The 19,546-nt window shown below is 48.5% G+C and overlaps 1 protein-coding gene across 1 annotated transcript in view; it reads right to left on the reverse strand.

The window, feature by feature from the left end:
- The window catches only part of UPF1 (UPF1 RNA helicase and ATPase), a 477,022-nt gene that overhangs the window by 53,792 nt on the left and 403,684 nt on the right, over nucleotides 1–19,546 (reverse strand). The window contains exon 20 of the mRNA XM_063955016.1: nucleotides 10,155–10,236. Coding sequence (XP_063811086.1) covers nucleotides 10,155–10,236 — 82 coding nt within the window. The remainder of the gene's footprint in view (nucleotides 1–10,154; nucleotides 10,237–19,546) is intronic.

Consider the following 19,546-nt stretch of genomic DNA (forward strand, 5'->3'; position numbering starts at 1 on the left):
GGAGGTACAAAGGGAGGCTGAATATGCAGCACGCCCTTCACAAAAGTCTGTACTTCAGGAAGAGAAGCCAATTCTCTTTGAAAGAAAATGGATAAGGCCGAAATTTGAACCTTTATGGACCCTAATTTCAGGCCCAAATTTACTCCCGTTTGAAGAAAGTGAAGCAGACGGCCCAAATGGAACACCTCCAAGGGAGCAGCTCTGGCCTCACACCAAGAAACATATTTTCGCCATATGCGGTGATAATGTTTTGATGTCACATCCTTCCTAGCCTTGATCAAGGTAGGGATGACCTCCTCCGGAATCCCTTTTTCCGCTAGGATCCGGCGTTCAACCGCCATGCCGTCAAACGCAGCCGCGGTAAGTCTTGGAACAGGCAGGGCCCCTGCTGCAGCAGGTCCTGCCTTAGAGGAAGAGGCCACGGATCTTCTGTGAGCAACTCTTGCCGATCCGGATACCAGGTCCTTCTTGGCCAATCTGGAACAATGAGAAGTGTTCTGACCCTTCTTAGTCTTACAATTCTCAATACCTTGGGTATGAGAGGTGGAGGAGGAAACACATAGACCGATCTGAACACCCATGGTGTCACCAGAGCGTCTACCGCCACCGCCTGAGGGTCTCTTGACCTGGCGCAATACCTCTTTAGCTTTTTGTTGATGCGGGACGCCATCATGTCAATCTGAGGCAGACCCCACCGATCCGTGATCTGTGCGAAGACCTCTTGATGAAGCCCCCACTCTCCCGGATGCAGGTCGTGCCTACTGAGAAAGTCCGCCTCCCAGTTGTCCACCCCCGGGATGAACACTGCTGATAGTGCGCTTATATGGCCTTCCGCCCAGCGCAGAATCCTGGTCGCCTCTGACATGGCCACTCTGCTCCTTGTGCCGCTGCCGTGACATTGTCTGACTGAATCAGAACCGGTTTTCCCCGAAGTAATTCCTCCGCTTGACGCAGGGCGTTGTATATGGCCCTCAACTCCAGGACGTTGATGTGCAGACAAGTCTCCAGGTTCGACCAGAGCCCCTGGAAATTTCTTCCCAGTGTTACCGCTCCCCAGCCTCGGAGGCTTGCGTCCGTGGTTACCAGGACCTAGTCCTGAATGCCGAACCTGCGACCCTCTAGTAGGTGAGCACTGTTTAGCCACCACAGGAGAAATACCCTGGTCCTGGGAGATAGGGTTATCCTCGGATGCATTTGTAAATGGGACCCGGACCACTTGTTCAAGAGGTCCCACCGAAAGGTCCTCGCATGGAACCTGCCGAAAGGAATGGCCTCGTAGGAAGCCACCATCTTCCCCAGGACCCGCGTGCACTGATGCACAGAAACCTTCTTTTGTTTCAACAGGCTCCTGACCATGGTCATGATCTCCTGACCCTTTCGATCGGAAGGAACACCTTTCTCTGGTCTGTGTCTAGAATCAGCCCCAAAAAGGTCAGACGCGTTGTAGGAACTAGCTGGGACTTCGGTAGATTGAGAATCCAGCCGTGTCTCTGCAACGTCTGCATGGACAGAGCCATGCTGTCCAGCAACCTCTCTCGAGATCTCGCCTTTATGAGGAGATCGTCCAAGTATGGGATAATTGTGACCCCATGCCTGCGCAGGAGCACCATCATTTCCGCCAAAACCTTGGTGAAAATTCTCGGGCCGTGGAAAGCCCAAACGGCAACGTCTGAAATTGGTAGTGACAGTCCTGCACTGCAAATCTCAGGAACGCCTGATGCGGGCGGAATATCGGAACATGGAGATAAGCATCCTTTATGTCCAGGGACACCATCCAATCCCCCCCCTCCAGGCTGGCGATGACCGCCCTGAGTGATACCATTTTGAACTTGAACTTCTTCAAGTACAAGTTCAGAGATTTCAGGTTTAGAATGGGTCTGACCGAACCGTCCGGTTTCGGGACCACAAAAAGGGTTGAGTAATATCCCTCTCTGTGTTGTAGAGGAGGAACTGTGACAATCACCTGTTGGATATACAGTTTTTGGACTGCTTGCAACACTAGCTCTCTCTCTGACGGGGAAGCCGACAGAGCCGATTTGAAAAACCTGCGAGGAGGAGAGTCCTCAAATTCCAGCCTGTATCCCTGAGAGACAATCTCTAATGCCCAGGGATCCACCTATGAGTGAACCCAGATGTGGCTGAAAATTCGAAGACGCGCCTCCACCAGATCTGTCTCCCCCCGGGAAGCCCCAGCGTCATGCGGTGGACTTTGCAGACGCAGGGGAAGACTTCTGGTCTTGGGAACTAGCTGTGTGCAGCTTCTTTCCCCTGCCTTTACCTCTGTCAACAAAGGATGATCCTCGCGCCTTCTTGTTTTTATTGGAACGAAAGGACTGCATTTGATAATGAGGAGCCTTTTTTGCATGCTGCGGGGGGACATAAGGCAAGAAATTCGACTTACCAGCCGTAGTCGTAGAGACAAGGTCCGAGAGGCCGTCTCCAAACAACTCCACCCCCTTGTAAGGCAAGGACTCCATATGCCGCTTTGAGTCGGCATCTCCCGTCCACTGTCGGGTCCACAAGAGCCGCCTAGCAGTAATAGACATAGCAATTATTCTGGAACTCAATAAACAAATGTCTCTCTGAGCATCCCTCATATACAAGGCAGCATCTCTGATATGCTCTATGGTCATTTGAATGGCATCTCTATCTAAGGTGTCAATCTCCGTAGATAAGGAATCTGCCCATGCCACAACTGCACTACAGACCCAGGCCGACGCCATAGCCGGCCTAGCAATGGTACCGGAATGGTTGTAAATGTGCTTTAAGGTAATTTCCTGCCTGCGATCCGCAGGTTCCTTGAGGGAAGCCGTATCCGGAGAAGGCAGCGCTACCTTTTTGGATAAACGTGTCAACGCTTTGTCAACCTTAGGCGAAGATTCCCAGCGTATCCTATCAGTTTGTGGAAAAGGGTACGCCATAAGAATCCTCTTGGGAACTTGTGGTCTCCTATCCGGAGATTCCCAAGCCCTTTCACATAATTCATTTAATTCAAATGAGGATGGAAAAGTGACCTCAGGTTTTTTCCCTTTATACATGTGTACCCTCCTGTCAGGGACCGGGGGGTTTCTCAGTAATATGCAAAACCTCTTTAATGGCCATAATCATGTACCGTATACCTTTTGCCACCTTCGGCTGTAATTTTGCATCCTAATAGTCGACACTAGAGTCAGTATCTGTGTTGGTATCTGTGTCATCGATCTGGGATATGGTGCGCTTCTGAGACCCCGAAGGGCCTGGCGCCACAGGGACAGGCAAGGACTGGCTACCTGACTGATCCCTAGCTTCTGCTTTGTCTAACCTTTTATGCAATAAAATAAGAAATTACTTACCGATAATTCTATTTCTCGTAGTCCGTAGTGGATGCTGGGACTTCCGTAAGGACCATGGGGGGATAGCGGCTCCGCAGGAGACTGGGCACAAAAGTAAAAGCTTTAGACTAGCTGGTGTGCACTGGCTCCTCCCCCTATGACCCTCCTCCAAGCCTCAGTTAGGATACTGTGCCCGGACGAGCGTACATAATAAGGAAGGATTTTGAATCCCGGGTAAGACTCATACCAGCCACACCAATCACACCGTACAACCTGTGATCTGAACCCAGTTAACAGTATGATAAACGTAGGAGCCTCTGAAAAGATGGCTCACAACAATAAACAACCCGATTTTTTTGTAACAATAACTATATACAAGTATTGCAGACAATCCGCACTTGGGATGGGCGCCCAGCATCCACTACGGACTACGAGAAATAGAATTATCGGTAAGTAAATTCTTATTTTCTCTGACGTCCTAGTGGATGCTGGGACTTCCGTAAGGACCATGGGGATTATACCAAAGCTCCCAAACGGGCGGGAGAGTGCGGATGACTCTGCAGCACCGAATGAGAGAACTCCAGGTCCTCCTCAGCCAGGGTATCGAATTTGTAAAATTTTGCAAACGTGTTTGCCCCTGACCAAGTAGCTGCTCGGCAAAGTTGTAAAGCCGAGACCCCTCGGGCAGCCGCCCAAGATGAGCCCACTTTCCTTGTGGAATGGGCTTTAACAGATTTTGGCTGTGGCAGTCCTGCCACAGAATGTGCAAGCTGAATTGTACTACAAATCCAACGAGCAATCGTCTGCTTAGAAGCAGGAGCACCCAGCTTGTTGGGTGCATACAGGATAAACAGCGAGTCAGATTTTCTGACTCCAGCCGTCCTGGAAACATATTTTCAGGGCCCTGACTACGTCCAACAACTTGGAGTCCTCCAAGTCCCTAGTAGCCGCAGGCACCACAATAGGTTGGTTCATGTGAAACGCTGAAACCACCTTAGGGAGAAATTGAGGACGAGTCCTCAATTCTGCCCTGTCTGAATGAAAAATTAGGTAAGGGCTTTTATATGACAAAGCCGCCAATTCTGAGACACGCCTGGCTGACGCCAGAGCTAACAGCATGACCACCTTCAATGTGAGATATCTTAATTCCACAGTGGTGAGTGGTTCAAACCAATGTGATTTTAGGAACCCTAAAACTACATTGAGATCTCAAGGTGCCACTGGTGGCACAAAAGGAGGCTGTATATGCAGTACCCCCTTGACAAACGTCTGAACTTCAGGCACTGAAGCCAGTTCTTTCTGGAAGAAGATCGACAGGGCCGAAATCTGAACCTTAATGGATCCTAATTTTAGGCCCATAGACAGTCCTGCTTGCAGGAAATGCAGGAAACGACCCAGTTGAAATTCCTCTGTGGGGGCCTTCTTGGCCTCACACCACGCAACATATTTCCGCCAAATGCGGTGATAATGTTTCGCGGTTACATCCTTCCTGGCTTTGATCAGGGTAGGGATGACTTCATCTGGAATGCCTTTTTCCATCAGGATCCGGCGTTCAACCGCCATGCCGTCAAACGCAGCCGCGGTAAGTCTTGGAACAGACAAGGTCCCTGCTGGAGCAGGTCCTTTCTTAGAGGTAGAGGCCACGGGTCCTCCGTGAGCATCTCTTGCAGTTCCGGGTACCAAGTTCTTCTTGGCCAATCCGGAGCCACGAGTATAGTTCTTACTCCTCTCCTTCTTATGATTCTCAGTACTTTGGGTATGAGAGGCAGAGGAGGGAACACATACACCGACTGGTACACCCACGGTGTTACCAGAGCGTCCACCGCTATTGCCTGAGGGTCCCTTGACCTGGCGCAATATCTGTCCAGTTTTTTGTTGAGACGGGACGCCATCATGTCCACCTTTGGTTTTTCCCAACGGTTTACAATCACTTGGAAGACTTCTGGGTGAAGTCCCCACTCCCCCGGGTGGAGGTCGTGTCTGCTGAGGAAGTCTGCTTCCCAGTTGTCCACTCCCGGAATGAACACTGCTGACAGTGCCACCACATGATTTTCCGCCCAGCGGAGAATCCTTGCAGCTTCTGCCATTGTGCTTGACTTAGGGCATTGTAAATGGCCCTTAGTTCCAGAATATTTATGTGAAGAGACGTTTCCATGGTTGACCACAAGCCCTGGAAATTTCTTCCCTGTGTGACTGCTCCCCAGCCTCTCAGACTGGCATCCGTGGTCACCAGCATCCAATCCTGAATGCCGAATCTGCGGCCCTCTAGAAGATGAGCACTCTGTAACCACCACAGGAGAGACACCCTTGTCCTTGGAGATAGGGTTATCCGCTGATGCATCTGAAGATGCGATCCGGACCATTTGTCCAGCAGATCCCACTGAAAAGTTCTTGCATGGAATCTTCCGAATGGAATTGCTTCGTAAGAAGCCACCATTTTTCCCAGGACTCACGTGCATTGATGCACTGACACTTGGCCTGGTTTTAGGAGGTTCCTGACTAGCTCGGATAACTCCCTGGCCTTCTCCTCCGGGAGAAACACCTTTTTCTGGACTGTGTCCAGAATCATCCCCAGGAACAGTAGACGTGTTGTTGGAATCAGCTGTGATTTTGGGATATTTAGAATCCACCCGTGCTGACGTAGCACTACCTGAGACAGTGCTACTCCGAACTCTAACTGTTTCCTGGATCTTGCCCTTATCAGGAGATCGTCCAAGTAAGGGATAATTAAGACGCCTTTTCTTCGAAGAAGAATCATCATTTCGGCCATTACCTTGGTAAAGACCCGGGGTGCCGTGGACAATCCAAAAGGCAGCGTCTGAAACTGATAATGACAGTTTTGAACCACAAACCTGAGGTACCCCTGGTGAGAAGGGAAGATTGGGACATGGCGATAAGCATCTTTGATGTCCAGAGATACCATATAGTCCCCTTCTTCCAGGTTCGCTATCACTGCTCTGAGTGATTCCATCTTGAATTTGAACCTTTTTATGTAAGTGTTCAAGGATTTTAGATTTAAAATTGGTCTCACCGAGCCGTCCGGCTTCGGTACCACAAACAGCGTGGAATAATACCCCTTTCCCTGTTGTAGGAGGGGTACCTTGATTATCACCTGCTGGGAATACAGCTTGTGAATAGCTTCCAATACTGCCTCCCTGTCGGAGGGAGACGTTGGAAGAGCAGACTTCAGGAATCGGCGAGGGGGAGACGTCTCGAATTCCAATTTGTACCCCTGTGATACTACCTGCAGGATCCAGGGGTCCACTTGCGAGTGAGCCCACTGCGCGTTGAAATTTTTGAGACGGGCCCCCACCGTGCCTGAGTCCGCTTGTAAAGCCCCAGCGTCATGCTGAAGACTTGGCAGAAGCGGGGGAGGGCTTCTGCTCCTGGGAAGAGGCTGCCTGGTGCAGTCTTTTTCCCCTTCCTCTGCCCCGGGGAAGAAATGAGTGGCCTTTTGCCCGCTTGTTCTTATAGGAACGAAAGGACTGAGTTTGAAAAGACGGTGTCTTTTTCTGCTGAGAGGTGACCTGGGGTAAAAAGGTGGACTTTCCAGCCGTTGCCGTGGCCACCAGGTCTGATAGACCGACCCCAAATAACTCCTCCCCTTTATACGGCAATACTTCCATATGTCGTTTGGAATCTGCATCACCTGACCACTGTCGCGTCCATAACGCCCTTCTGGCAGAAATGGACATCGCACTCCCTCTTGATGCCAGGGTGCAAATATCACTTTGTGCATCTCGCATATATAGTAATGCATCCTTTAAATGCTCTATAGTTAATAAAATACTGTCCCTATCCAGGGTATCAATATTTTCAGTCAGGGAATCCGACCAAGCCACTCCAGCACTGCACATCCAGGCTGAGGCGATTGCTGGTCGCAGTATAACACCAGTATGTGTGTATATACCTTTTAGGATATTTTCCAGCCTTCTATCAGCTGGTTCCTTGAGGGCGGCCGTATCAGGAGACGGTAACGCCACTTGTTTTGATAAGCGTGTGAGCACCTTATCTACCCTAGGGGGTGTTTCCCAACGTGCCCTAACCTCTGGCGGGAAAGGGTATAGTGCCAATAATTTGTTAGAAATCAGCAGTTTTTTATCGGGGGAAACCCACGCTTTATCACACACCTCATTTAATTCCTCTGATTCAGGAAAAACTACTGGTAGTTTTTTCACACCCCACATAATACCCTTTTTTGTGGTACTTGTAGTGTCAGAAATGTTCAATGCCTCCTTCATTGCCGTGATCATGTAACGTGTGGCCCTACTGGACATTACGTTTGTCTCCTCACCGTCGACACTGGATTCAGTATCCGTGTCTGGGTCTGTGTCGACCATCTGAGGTAACGGGCGTTTTAGCGCCCCTGACGGTGTCTGAGACGCCTGAACAGGCACTAACTGATTTGCCGGCTGTCTCATGTCGTCAACAGTTTTTTGCAAAGTGCTGACATTGTCACGTAATTCTTTAAATACGACCATCCAGTCAGGTGTCTACTCCCTAGGGGGTGACATCACTAACACAGGCAATTGCTCTGCTTCCACATCATTTTCCTCATACATGTCGACACAATCGTACCGACACCCAGCACACACACAGGGAATGCTCTGATAGAGGACAGGACCCCACTAGCCCTTTGGGGAGACAGAGGGAGAGTTTGCTAGCACACACCAGAGCGCTATATATATATATATATATATACAGGGATAACCTTATATAAGTGTTACTCCCTGTTATAGCTGCTATATTTATATATTAGCTGCCAATAGTGCCCCCCCTCTCTGTTTTACCCTGTTTCTGTAGTGCAGGACTGCAGGGGAGAGTCAGGGAGCCGTCCTTCCAGCGGAGCTGTGAAAGAAAATGGCGCTTGTGTGCTGAGGAGAAAGGCTCCGCCCCCTTCACGGCGGCCTTTTCTCCCGCTTTTTTCAGGAAAACTGGCAGGGGTTAAATGCATCCATATAGCCCAGGAGCTATATGTGATGCATTTCTTTTGCCATATAAGGTTTTTACAGTGTTTTATTGCGTCTCAGGGCGCTCCCCCCCAGCGCCCTGCACCCTCAGTGACCGGAGTGTGAAGTGTGCTGAGAGCAATGGCGCACAGCTGCAGTGCTGTGCGCTACCTTATTTGAAGACAGGAACGTCTTCTGCCGCCGATTTCTCCGGACCTCTTCGCTCTTCTGGCTCTGTAAGGGGGCCGGCGGCGCGGCTCCGGGACCCATCCAGGCTGAACCTGTGATCGTCCCTCTGGAGCTAATGTCCAGTAGCCAAGAAGCCCAATCCACTCTGCACGCAGGTGAGTTCGCTTCTTCTCCCCTTAGTCCCACGATGCAGTGAGCCTGTTGCCAGCAGGACTCACTGAAAATAAAAAACCTATTTAAACTTTTACTTCTAAGCAGCTCAGGAGAGCCACCTAGCATGCACCCTTCTCGTTCGGGCACAAAAATCTAACTGAGGCTTGGAGGAGGGTCATAGGGGGAGGAGCCAGTGCACACCAGCTAGTCTAAAGCTTTTACTTTTGTGCCCAATCTCCTGCGGAGCCGCTATCCCCCCATGGTCCTTACGGAAGTCCCAGCATCCACTAGGACGTCAGAGAAATTAACATTTGCATTCAAGACATTTAGCATATCCATCCATTCCGGTGTCGGTGTTGCCGCCGGCGACATGACACTCAGACACTCCCCCTCCACATTAAGCGAGCCTTCCTCGTCAAACATGTCGACACACGCGTACCGACACTTTCCACACACACAGGGAACCCTTTTCCTGAGGATAGTATCCCTGTCAAGGCCCTTTGGAGAGACAGAGAGAGAGTATGCCAGCACACACCCCAGCTCCACAACCCTGGAGACCAACACAAATGTTTATCTCCAGCAGCGCTGTATATATGTACCAATCGCCAATTATGTGCCCCCCCCCCTCTTTTTAGCACCCTTTCACCGTGTACGCAGGGGAGAGTCCGGGGTGCTTCCTCAGCAGAGCTGTGGAGAGAAAATGGCGCTGGTGAATGCTGAGGGAGAAGCCTCGCCCCCTCGGCGGCGGGATTCTGTCCCGCTCAAACTTAGTGAAATATGGCGGGGGCTCTTTTATATACATGTACAGAGCCCACCTGTACATGTATATAGACTTTTTGCCATGGAGTGGTTTATATTGCTGCCCAGGGCGCCCCCCCCTGCGCCCTGCACCCTTACAGTGACCGGAGTGTGTGAGGTGTATGGGGAGCAATGACGCACAGCTGCAGTGCTGTGCGTTACCTCCGTGAAGCTGGAAGCTTCTGCCGCCTGAGACGTCTTCAAACTTCTGTTCTTCTGGCTCTGTGAGGAGATCGGCGGCGCGGCTCCGGGGGCGGGCGCCCAGTAAGAACCTGCGATCACCCCCTCTGGAGCTAATGGTGTCCAGTAGCCGAGGAGGCAGAGCCTATCTTTGACAAGAAGGTCTGCTCCTCTCTCCTCAGTCCCTCGATGCAGGGAGCCTGTTGCCAGCAGTGCTCCCTGTAAAAGTAGTATCAAAAAATCCAAACAAAAATGTTTCTATGCAGAGAACTCTGGAGAGCTCTCTGCAGAGCACCCATCCTGCTCTGGGCACATTGTAAAACTGAGGTCTGGAGGAGGGGCATAGAGGGAGGAGCCAGTGCACACCCAGAGTCCAAAGCTTTCTTAGAGTGCCCTGTCTCCTGCGGAGCCCGTCTATTCCCCATGGTCCTTACGGAGTCCCCAGCATCCACTAGGACGTTAGAGAAACATGAACTATTCGGGGTACTTGAGGTCCAAGTTTGGGAACCACTGTATTAGAGGAAAAGCCTGACCGTATGCCCTGAACACTCACAAGGTCTGACTAAAAATGTACCTTGACTGCTTCGATCATAGACGGATCCAGGAATTATTGCTTCACGGGCATCGTACATAGCGGTGGTCATGAAACGAGCTCCCTACAAAGATAAAAAAACAATATAAAAAAAACTCTTAGTCATAGAAAATTATGTATCCAGGATACTTAAAGCTTATCTATTTAAAGATATCTAACGTTTGCCAGTTAACTAGAAATAAACACAAATTATGCACTATTCTAATAAAGATTTGGATGGATAACAATGTCTTTCACAAACATTCTGGCATAAAGGATTGAACTCTTCTGCATTTCCCCATACTCCGTGAAATGGAGCTATTATGATACGATTTGCATTGACACACCCATTGCACTTTTCACTTGGACCCTCAGCGGGGAGATCAAATTCTGAATCTACAATCTGTATATCAAAAGCAGGCGAGCAAAAATAGTGCTTGAATCTTATAAGAGTTTAGAAACTACAATTAATATTTTCTGTGCAATTTTGGAGCATAACCAAGACAGTTTTCTAAATGACTTGTTTATGTCTTCCATCTAAAGTTGTGTTGTAAGTGAATTACACGTTTATTTAGTAGTGGAGTGGCTTAAGTGTAAAATCAACTCCCGGAATAGTTGCATGTTTTTCTCCAAAAATCCTTTATTTTCCTTTTTTTCGGGGGGTGGGGGGGAAGCATACACACAGAGGATTTTATTGAATTAAGACACTATTATTGTTAGAATGTTGGTAGGTTCATCGTGGCAGCCTCCTTTACGTTCAGATTTGTTAACTCAGATATGTCTATGTTGGTGTTCCGACGGGTGTCGAATATATATATATATATATATATATATACACACACACACACACATATACATACAGTATATACACAGTAGGGCAAAAAAGTATTTGAACAGCCACCGATTGTGCAAGTTGACCCACTTAAAAAGATGAGAGAGGTCTGTAATTTCCATCATAGGTACACTTCAACTGTGAGAGACAGAATATGGAAAACAAAACATAACTAGGAAATCACATTGTTTGATTTTTACACAATTTATTTGTATATTCTTGCAGGAAATAATAAGAATTTACTCACCGGTAATTCTATTTCTCGTAGTCCGTAGTGGATGCTGGGTACTCCGTAAGGACCATGGGGTATAGACGGGCTCCGCAGGAGACTGGGCACTCTTAAAAGAAAGATTAGGTACAATATCTGGTGTGCACTGGCTCCTCCCTCTATGCCCCTCCTCCAGACCTCAGTTAGGGAAACTGTGCCCAGAAGAGCTGACATTACTAGGAAAGGATTTGGAATCCAGGGCAAGACTCATACCAGCCACACCAATCACACCGTACAACTTGTGATAACTATACCCAGTTAACAGTATGAACAATACTGAGCCTCTCTCAACAGATGGCTCATACAATAACCCTTTAGTTAAGCAATAACTATATACATGTATTGCAGAAAGTCCGCACTTGGGACGGGCTCCCAGCATCCACTACGGACTACGAGAAATAGAATTACCGGTGAGTAAATTCTTATTTTCTCTGACGTCCTAGTGGATGCTGGGTACTCCGTAAGGACCATGGGGATTATACCAAAGCTCCCAAATGGGCGGGAGAGTGCGGATGACTCTGCAGCACCGAATGAGCAAACTCAAGGTCCTCCTCAGCCAGGTTATCAAACTTGTAGAATTTTGCAAAAGTGTTTGAACCCGACCAAGTAGCAGCTCGGCAAAGTTGTAAAGCCGAGACCCCTCGGGCAGCCGCCCAAGAAGAGCCCACCTTCCTCGTGGAATGGGCTTTTACTGATTTAGGATGCGGCAGTCCAGCCGCAGAATGTGCAAGCTGAATCGTGCTACAGATCCAGCGAGCAATAGTCTGCTTTGAAGCAGGAGCACCCAGCTTGTTGGGTGCATGCAGGATAAATAGCGAGTCAGTTTTTCTGACTCTAGCCGTCCTGGAAATAAAGTTTCAGGGCCCGGACTACGTCCAGCAACTTAGAATCCTCCAAGTCCCTAGTAGCCGCAGGCACCACAATAGGTAGGTTCAAATGAAACGATGATACCACCTTAGGGAGAAATTGGGGACGAGTCCTCCATTCTGCCCTTTCCATATGGAAGATCAGATATGGGCTTTTACATGACAAAGCCGCCAATTCTGACACACGCCTAGTCCAAGCTAAGGCCAAAAGCATGACCACTTTCCACGTGAGATATTTTAGCTCCACGGTCTTAAGTGGCTCAAACCAGTGGGATTTTAGGAATCCAACACACGTTAAGATCCCAAGGTGCCACTGGAGGCACAAAAGGGGCTGAATATGCAGCACCCCTGTAACAACGTCCGAACTTCAGGCAGTGAAGCCAGTTCTTTTTCAGAGAAAAAGGGATAGGGCCGAAATCTTGGCCTTTATGGATCCTAATTTTAGGCCCATAGTCACTCCTGACTGTAGGACGTGCAGGAATCGACCCCCCTGGAATTCCTCTGTAGGGCCTTCCCGGCCACACACCCAGCAACCTATTTTCGCCATATACAGTGAAAAAGTATTGCTGTCACGTCTTTTTTACTAGCCTTTATCAGCGTAGGAATAACTGCATCCGGAATGCCCTTTTCCGCTAGGATCCGGCGTTCAACCGCCATGCCGTCCAACGCAGCCGCGGTAAGTCTTGGATCAGACAGGGTCCCTGTTGCAACATGTCCTGACTGAGAGGCAGAGGCCATGGGTCCTCTGAGAGCATTTCTTGCAGTTCCGGGTACGGAGTCCTTCTTGGCCAATCCGGAGCAAAGAATATTGTTCACACTCCTCCGTTTATTACAATTCTCAGCCCTTGGGTCTGAGAGGAAGAGGAGGGAATATATAGACAGACTGGAACACCCACGGTGTTACTAGTGCGACCACAGCTATCGCCTGAGAGTCCCATGACCCAGCGTAAAACCTTTTTTATCTTTTTATTGAGGTGGGACGCCATGTAGTCCACCTGAGGCAGTTTCCATCAATTTGCAAAACTGCGTGAAGACTTCCTGATGAAGTCACCACTTTCCCGGGTGGAGGTCGTGTCCACTCCCGGAATGAACACTGCTGACAGTGCACATACTTGATTCTCCGCCCAGCGAAGAATTCTGGTGGCTTCTACCCTCGCCACCCTGCTCCTTGTGCCGCCCTGCGGTCTGACTGGATCAGAACCGGTTGGTCGCGAAGCAGGAACTCCGCTTGACTTAGGGCGTTGTATATGGCCCTTAGTTCCAGGATATTGATGTGAAGGCAAGTCTGTTGGCTTGACCACAAACCTTGGAATTTTCTTCCCTGTGTAACTGCCCCCCACCCTCGGAGGCTTGCATCCGTGGTCACCAGGACCCAGTCCTGAATGCCGAATCTGCGGCCCTCGAGAAGGTGAGCACTCCGCAGCCACCACAGGAGAGACACCCTGGCCGTGGGGGATAGGGTGATTAACCGATGCATCTGAAGATGTGATCCGGACCACTTGTCCAGTAAGTTCCATTGTCCTTGCATGGAACCAGCCGAAGGGGATGGCCTCGTATGATGCCATCATCCTTCACAGGACTCGAGTGCAGTGATGCACTGACACCTGTTTTGGTTTTCAATAGATTCCTGACCAGTGTCATGAGCTCCTGAGCTCTCTCTATCGGGAGATAAACCCTCTTCTGGTCTGTGTCTAGGATCATGCCTAGGCGAGGCAGATGAGCTGTAGGAACCAACTGCGACTTCGGAATATATAGAATCCAGTCGTGTTGCCGTTTCACTTCCAGAGAAGGTGATACGCTGTCCAGCAACTGCTCTCTTGATCTCGCTTTTATGAGGAGATCATCCAAGTATGTGATAATAGTGACACCTTGCTTCCGCAGGAGCACCATCATATCCACCATCACCTTGGTGAAAATGGTAATGACAATCCCGTACCGCAATTCTGAGGTACGCCTGATGAGGTGGATAAATGGGGACACGAAGGTATGCATCCCTTATGTCCCGATTCATTTCAGGCTTGCAAAGACCGCTCTTAGCGATTCCATCTTGAACCTGAACCTTTTCAGGTATATGTTCAGGGATTTTAATTCAATATGGGTCTAACCGAACCGTCTGGTTTCGGGATTATAACATGGTCGAATAATAACACCCTCTTGTTAAGGGGGGGACCCTTGACCACCACCTGTTGAAGATACAATTTACGAATTGCAGTTAACACTGGCTCCCTCTCTTGGGGGGAAGCCCGCCGGGTCCTCGGTGAGGGGGCATCTTCTCACAGTCCAGCCTGTATCCCTGCGATACAATTTCTATTGCCCAGGGATCTAACAGGGAGTGAACCCACTTGTGGCTGAACTTACGAAGGCGTGTCCCCACCGGGCCTAGCTCCGCCTGTGGAGCCCAGGCGACATGCGGTGGATTTTTGTAGAGGCCGGGGAGGACTTCTGTTCCTGGGGACTAGCTGTGTTGTACAGCTTCTTTCCTCTGCCCCCGGCTCTGGCAAGAAAGGACGCACCTCAGACTTTCTTGTTTCTTTATTCGAAAAGCTGCATTTAATAATGTCGTGCTTTCCTATGCTGTGCAGGAATATAAGGCAAAATATCAGAATTACCAGCTATAGCTGTGGAGACCAGGCCCGAGAAACTTTCTCCACACAATCCTCAGCCTTCCATATGCCTCTTAAGTCGGCATCATCTGTCCAATGTATATTCTACAGGACACGTCAAGCAGAAATCGACATAGCTTTTGTCTCTAGGACCCAGTATACTCATGTCCCTTTGGGCATGCTTTATAATTATATATCTATCACTTAAGACAGCATCTTAAAATATTTATATGCATACTAGGGTCTCAATCTCTGCTGATAAGGTACCTGTCCACGCTGCCACAGCGCTATAAACCCATGCCGACACAATCGCCGGTCTGGGTAGTATACTAGAATGTGCACACTATCTGCAGGATCCCTGAGAATAGCTAGTGCAAACAGGACACCCAAGGGGAAGATTCTCAACACATCCTGGCCCTAGTGGGGAAAGGATCCAGCCTGAGAATTCTCTTGTGGGAAACTGCCGTCTCTTGTCTGGAGATTCCCCGCTCTTTTTTCTCATGAGAGGAGGGAAATTTACCTCAGCATTCTTCCCCTTAAACATGTGTACTCTCGTGTCAGGGACAGATGAGTCATCAGTGATATGCAAATCATCTTTTATTCCAATAATCATATATTGAATATCTTTTAGCCCTCTTGGCTGTAACTTTGCATTATCGTAGTCGACAGTGGAGTTAAACTCCGTGTCGATACTTTGTTATTTTGGATAGTGAGCATAGAGAGACTCTGAAGGACTCTGTGACATAGGGACAGACATGGGTAGATTTCCTGTCTGTTCCCTAACCTTTTGTGCAATAATTTTACCTCAGCACTTACACATATCCAAACAGGTGTCGGCGTTGTTGACGGAGGCACCCTCCCACACACTTAACCGCTCTATCACCTCCTTAGAGGAGCCTTTTACCTCAGACATGTCGACACACACGTATCGACACACCACACACACAGGGGATGCTCTATTTGAAGACAGTTCCCCCACCAGGCCCTTTGGAGAGACAGAGAGAGAGTATGCCAGCACACACCACAGCGCTATATAATACAGGGATGTACACTATACTGAGTGATTTTTCCCCTATAGCAGCTTATATACACAGTTTTGCGCCTAAATTTATGTGCCCCCCCCCCCCCTCTCTTTTTTACCCAGTGTGTACCAGGATACTGCAGGGGAGAGCCTGGGGAGCTTCCTTCCAGCTGAGCTGTGATGAGAAAATGGCGCCGGTGTGCTGAGGAAGAAGGCCCGGCCCCCACAGCGGCGGGCTTCTGTCCTTTTATGTACTTTAATGGCGGGGGTTAATGCACATATACAGTTTATCAGACTGTATTATGTGCTTTTCGCCAAGTAAGGTAATCTAATTGCTGCCCAGGGCGCCGCCCCCCCAGCGCCCTGCACCCATCAGTGACCGGAGTGTGTGGTGTGCTAAGGGAGCAATGGCGCACAGCTGCAGTGCTGAGCGCTACCTTAATGAAGACAGGAGTCTTCAGCCGCCGATTTTCAACTTCTCTTCGGTTCTTCTGGCTCTGCAAGGGGGACGGCGGCGCGGCTCCGGGACCGGACGACCAAGGACTGGGCCTGTGTTCGATCCCACTGGAGCTAATGGTGTCCAGTAGCCTTAGAAGCCCAAGCTAGCTGCAAGCAGGTAGGTTCGCTTCTCTCCCCTCAGTCCCTCGTAGCAGTGAGTCTGTTGCCAGCAGATCTCACTGAAAATAAAAAACCTAACAAATACTTTCTTTTCTAGGAAGCTCAGGAGAGCCCCTAGGGTGCATCCAGCTCTGGCCGGGCACAGATACTAACTGAGGTCTGGAGGAGGGGCATAGAGGGAGGAGCCAGTGCACACCAGATATTGTACCTAATCTTTCTTTTAAGAGTGCCCAGTCTCCTGCGGAGCCCGTCTATACCCCATGGTCCTTACGGAGTACCCAGCATCCACTAGGACGTCAGAGAAAAATATATTGGTAAAACAAAAAGTTGAACTCAATACTTTGTATATAAACTCGGTTGGCAGTTACAGAGGTCAAATGTTTCCTGTAGTTCTTGACCAGGTTTGCACACACTGTAGCAGGTATTTTGGCCCACTCTTCCATGCAGATCTTCTCTAGATCTGTCATCTTTGGGGCTGTCGCCGGGCAACACATACTTTCAACTCCCTCCACAGATTTTCTGTCGGGTTGAGGTCTGGAGACTGGCTAGGCCACTCCAGGACCTTTAAATGCTTCTTACGGAGCCACTCCTTAGTTGCCCGGGCGGTGTGGTTGGGGTCATTGTTATGCTGGAAGACCCAGCCACGTTCCATCTTCAATGCTCTTACTGTTGGAAGGAGGTTTTTGCTCAAAATCTCACGTTACATGGCCCCATTCATCCTCTCCTTAATACGGATCAGTCGTCCTGTGACCTTTGCAGAACAGCAGCCCCAAAGCATGATATTTCCACCCCCATGCTTCACAGTGGGTATGGTGTTCTTGGGATACCATTCATCATTCTTCTCCATCCAAACACGGCGAGTGGAGTTTATACCAAAAAGTTTGATTTTTCTCTCATCTGACCACATTACATTCTCCCAATCCTCCTCTGGATCATCCAGATGGTCACTGACAAACTTTAGACGGGCCTGGACATGTGCTGTCTTAAGCAGGGGGACTTACCAGGCGCTGCAGGATTTCAATCCATTACGACGTAGTGTGTTACTAATGGTAACCTTTGTGACATGGTCCCAGCTCTCTTGAGGTCATTGACCAGGCCCCCCGTGTAGTTCTGGGCTGATTCCTCACCGTTCTCAAGATCATTGATACCCCACGAGGTGAGATCTTGCATAGAGCCCCAGGTCAAGGGGGCTTGTCAGTAATCTTGTATTTCTTAAATTTTTTTTATAATTGCGCCAGCAGTTGATCTCTTCTCACCAAGCTGCTTGCCTATTGTCGAGTAGCTCATCCCAGCCTTGTGCAGCTCTACAATTTTGTCCCTGGTGTCCTTAGACAGCTCTCTGGTCTTGGCCATGGTGGAGAGGTAGCAGTCTGACTGTTTGAGGGTGTGGGCAGGTGTCTTTTATACAGATAACCAGTTCAAACAGGTGCCATTAATACAGGTAACGAGTGGGAGGATAGAAGAGCTTCTTTAAAAAATAGTAACAGGTCTGTGAGAGCCAGAAATCTTGGTGCTTGGTAGGTGTCCAAATATTTATTTTCCACAAGAATATACAAGTAAATTGTTTAAAAATCATACAATGTGATTTCCTGTTTTTTTTTTTTTTTTCGGATTGTCTCTCACATTTGAAGTGTACCTATGATGGAAATTACAGACCTCATCTTTTTAAGTTGGTGGCTGTCAAAATACTTTTTTATATATATATATATATATATATATATATATATATATATATATATATATATATACACACACACACATACATACATACACACACACACACACGCAGGTTCAGTATCCCATATCCAAATATTCCGAAATACGGAATATTCCGAAATACGGACTTTTTTGAGTGAGACTGAGTTAGTGAAACCTTTGTTTTTGATGGCTCAATGTACACAAACTTTGTTTAATACACAAAGTTATTAAAAATATTGTATTAAATTACCTTCAGGCTGTGTATATAAGGTGTATATGAAACATAAATGAATTGTGTGAATGTAGACACACTTTGTTTAATGCACAAAGTTATAAAAAATATTGGCAAAATTACCTTCAGGCTGTGTGTATAAGGTGTATATGAAACATAAATGCATTCTGTGCTTAGACTTAGGTCCCATCACCATGATATCTCATTATGGTATGCAATTATTCCAAAATACGGAAAAATCCCATATCCAAAATATCTCTGGTCCCAAGCATTTTGGATAAGGGAGACTCAACCTGTATATACATATATACATACACACACACATTTTTATATATATATATATATATATATATATATATATATATATGCAAAAAAGTATTTTGACAGCCACACACACACAGGTTTAGAGACTTCAGGTTTAAGATGGGCCGCACCGAACCGTCCGGGTATGGAACGACAAAAAGACTGGAGTAAAACCCCCTTTTGTGTAAAGGGGGAGGTACTGGAACCACCACCTCTGTCCGCAAGACGTTTTGAATTGCTTTTTGCAAGGTAACTCTTGCATCAGGTAAAACTGGTAAGCCCGACTTGAAAAATCTGTAAGGAGGAAGTGCTTGAAATTCCATCCGGTATCCCTGGAAAATGAGATCCCTAACCCCGGCAGGACTCCGCCCACACGTGGGCGAAGTGTTGAAGATGAGCACCCACCTGAAAGTCGCCTTCCTGCTGGGGCCAACTGTCACGCGGTAGGCTTAGCGGCAGGTGATCTGGTAGTCTGGTCCAGGGAGACCGCAGTTGCAGATTTACGGGATTTACCACGAGATCCTCTGGAAGTAGTGAAGACCCCTTGGCCCCTGCCTCTAAACCTTGCCATACGAAAGGACTGCAAGAAGGGACCTGTGTAAGAACGTCGAGCAGGTGACGTGGCCGATGGCAGATAGGTAGACTTACCTGCCGTTGCCTGGGAGATCTATTTATTCCATTCATCCCCAAACAAGGCATCACCTGTAAAGGGATGATTTTTTACACCCTTTTTGGAATCAGTGTCCGCTGACCATTGACGCAACCATAGAGCCCTGCGTGACGAAACTGCCATAGCAGTACTGCGGCCATTTATCTTACACAGTTCCTTAATAGCCTCACTCTGCAGCATCCTGTATGTGTTGCAGAAGAGTAATGACCTCATCCCGGGGCAGAGAGTCTAAACCATCAATAACCGTAGCAAACCACTTGACCGTTGCCCTGGAAATCCACACA

This window comes from Pseudophryne corroboree, chromosome 1, assembly GCF_028390025.1.
Source record: "Pseudophryne corroboree isolate aPseCor3 chromosome 1, aPseCor3.hap2, whole genome shotgun sequence".
Taxonomy (NCBI): domain Eukaryota; kingdom Metazoa; phylum Chordata; class Amphibia; order Anura; family Myobatrachidae; genus Pseudophryne; species Pseudophryne corroboree.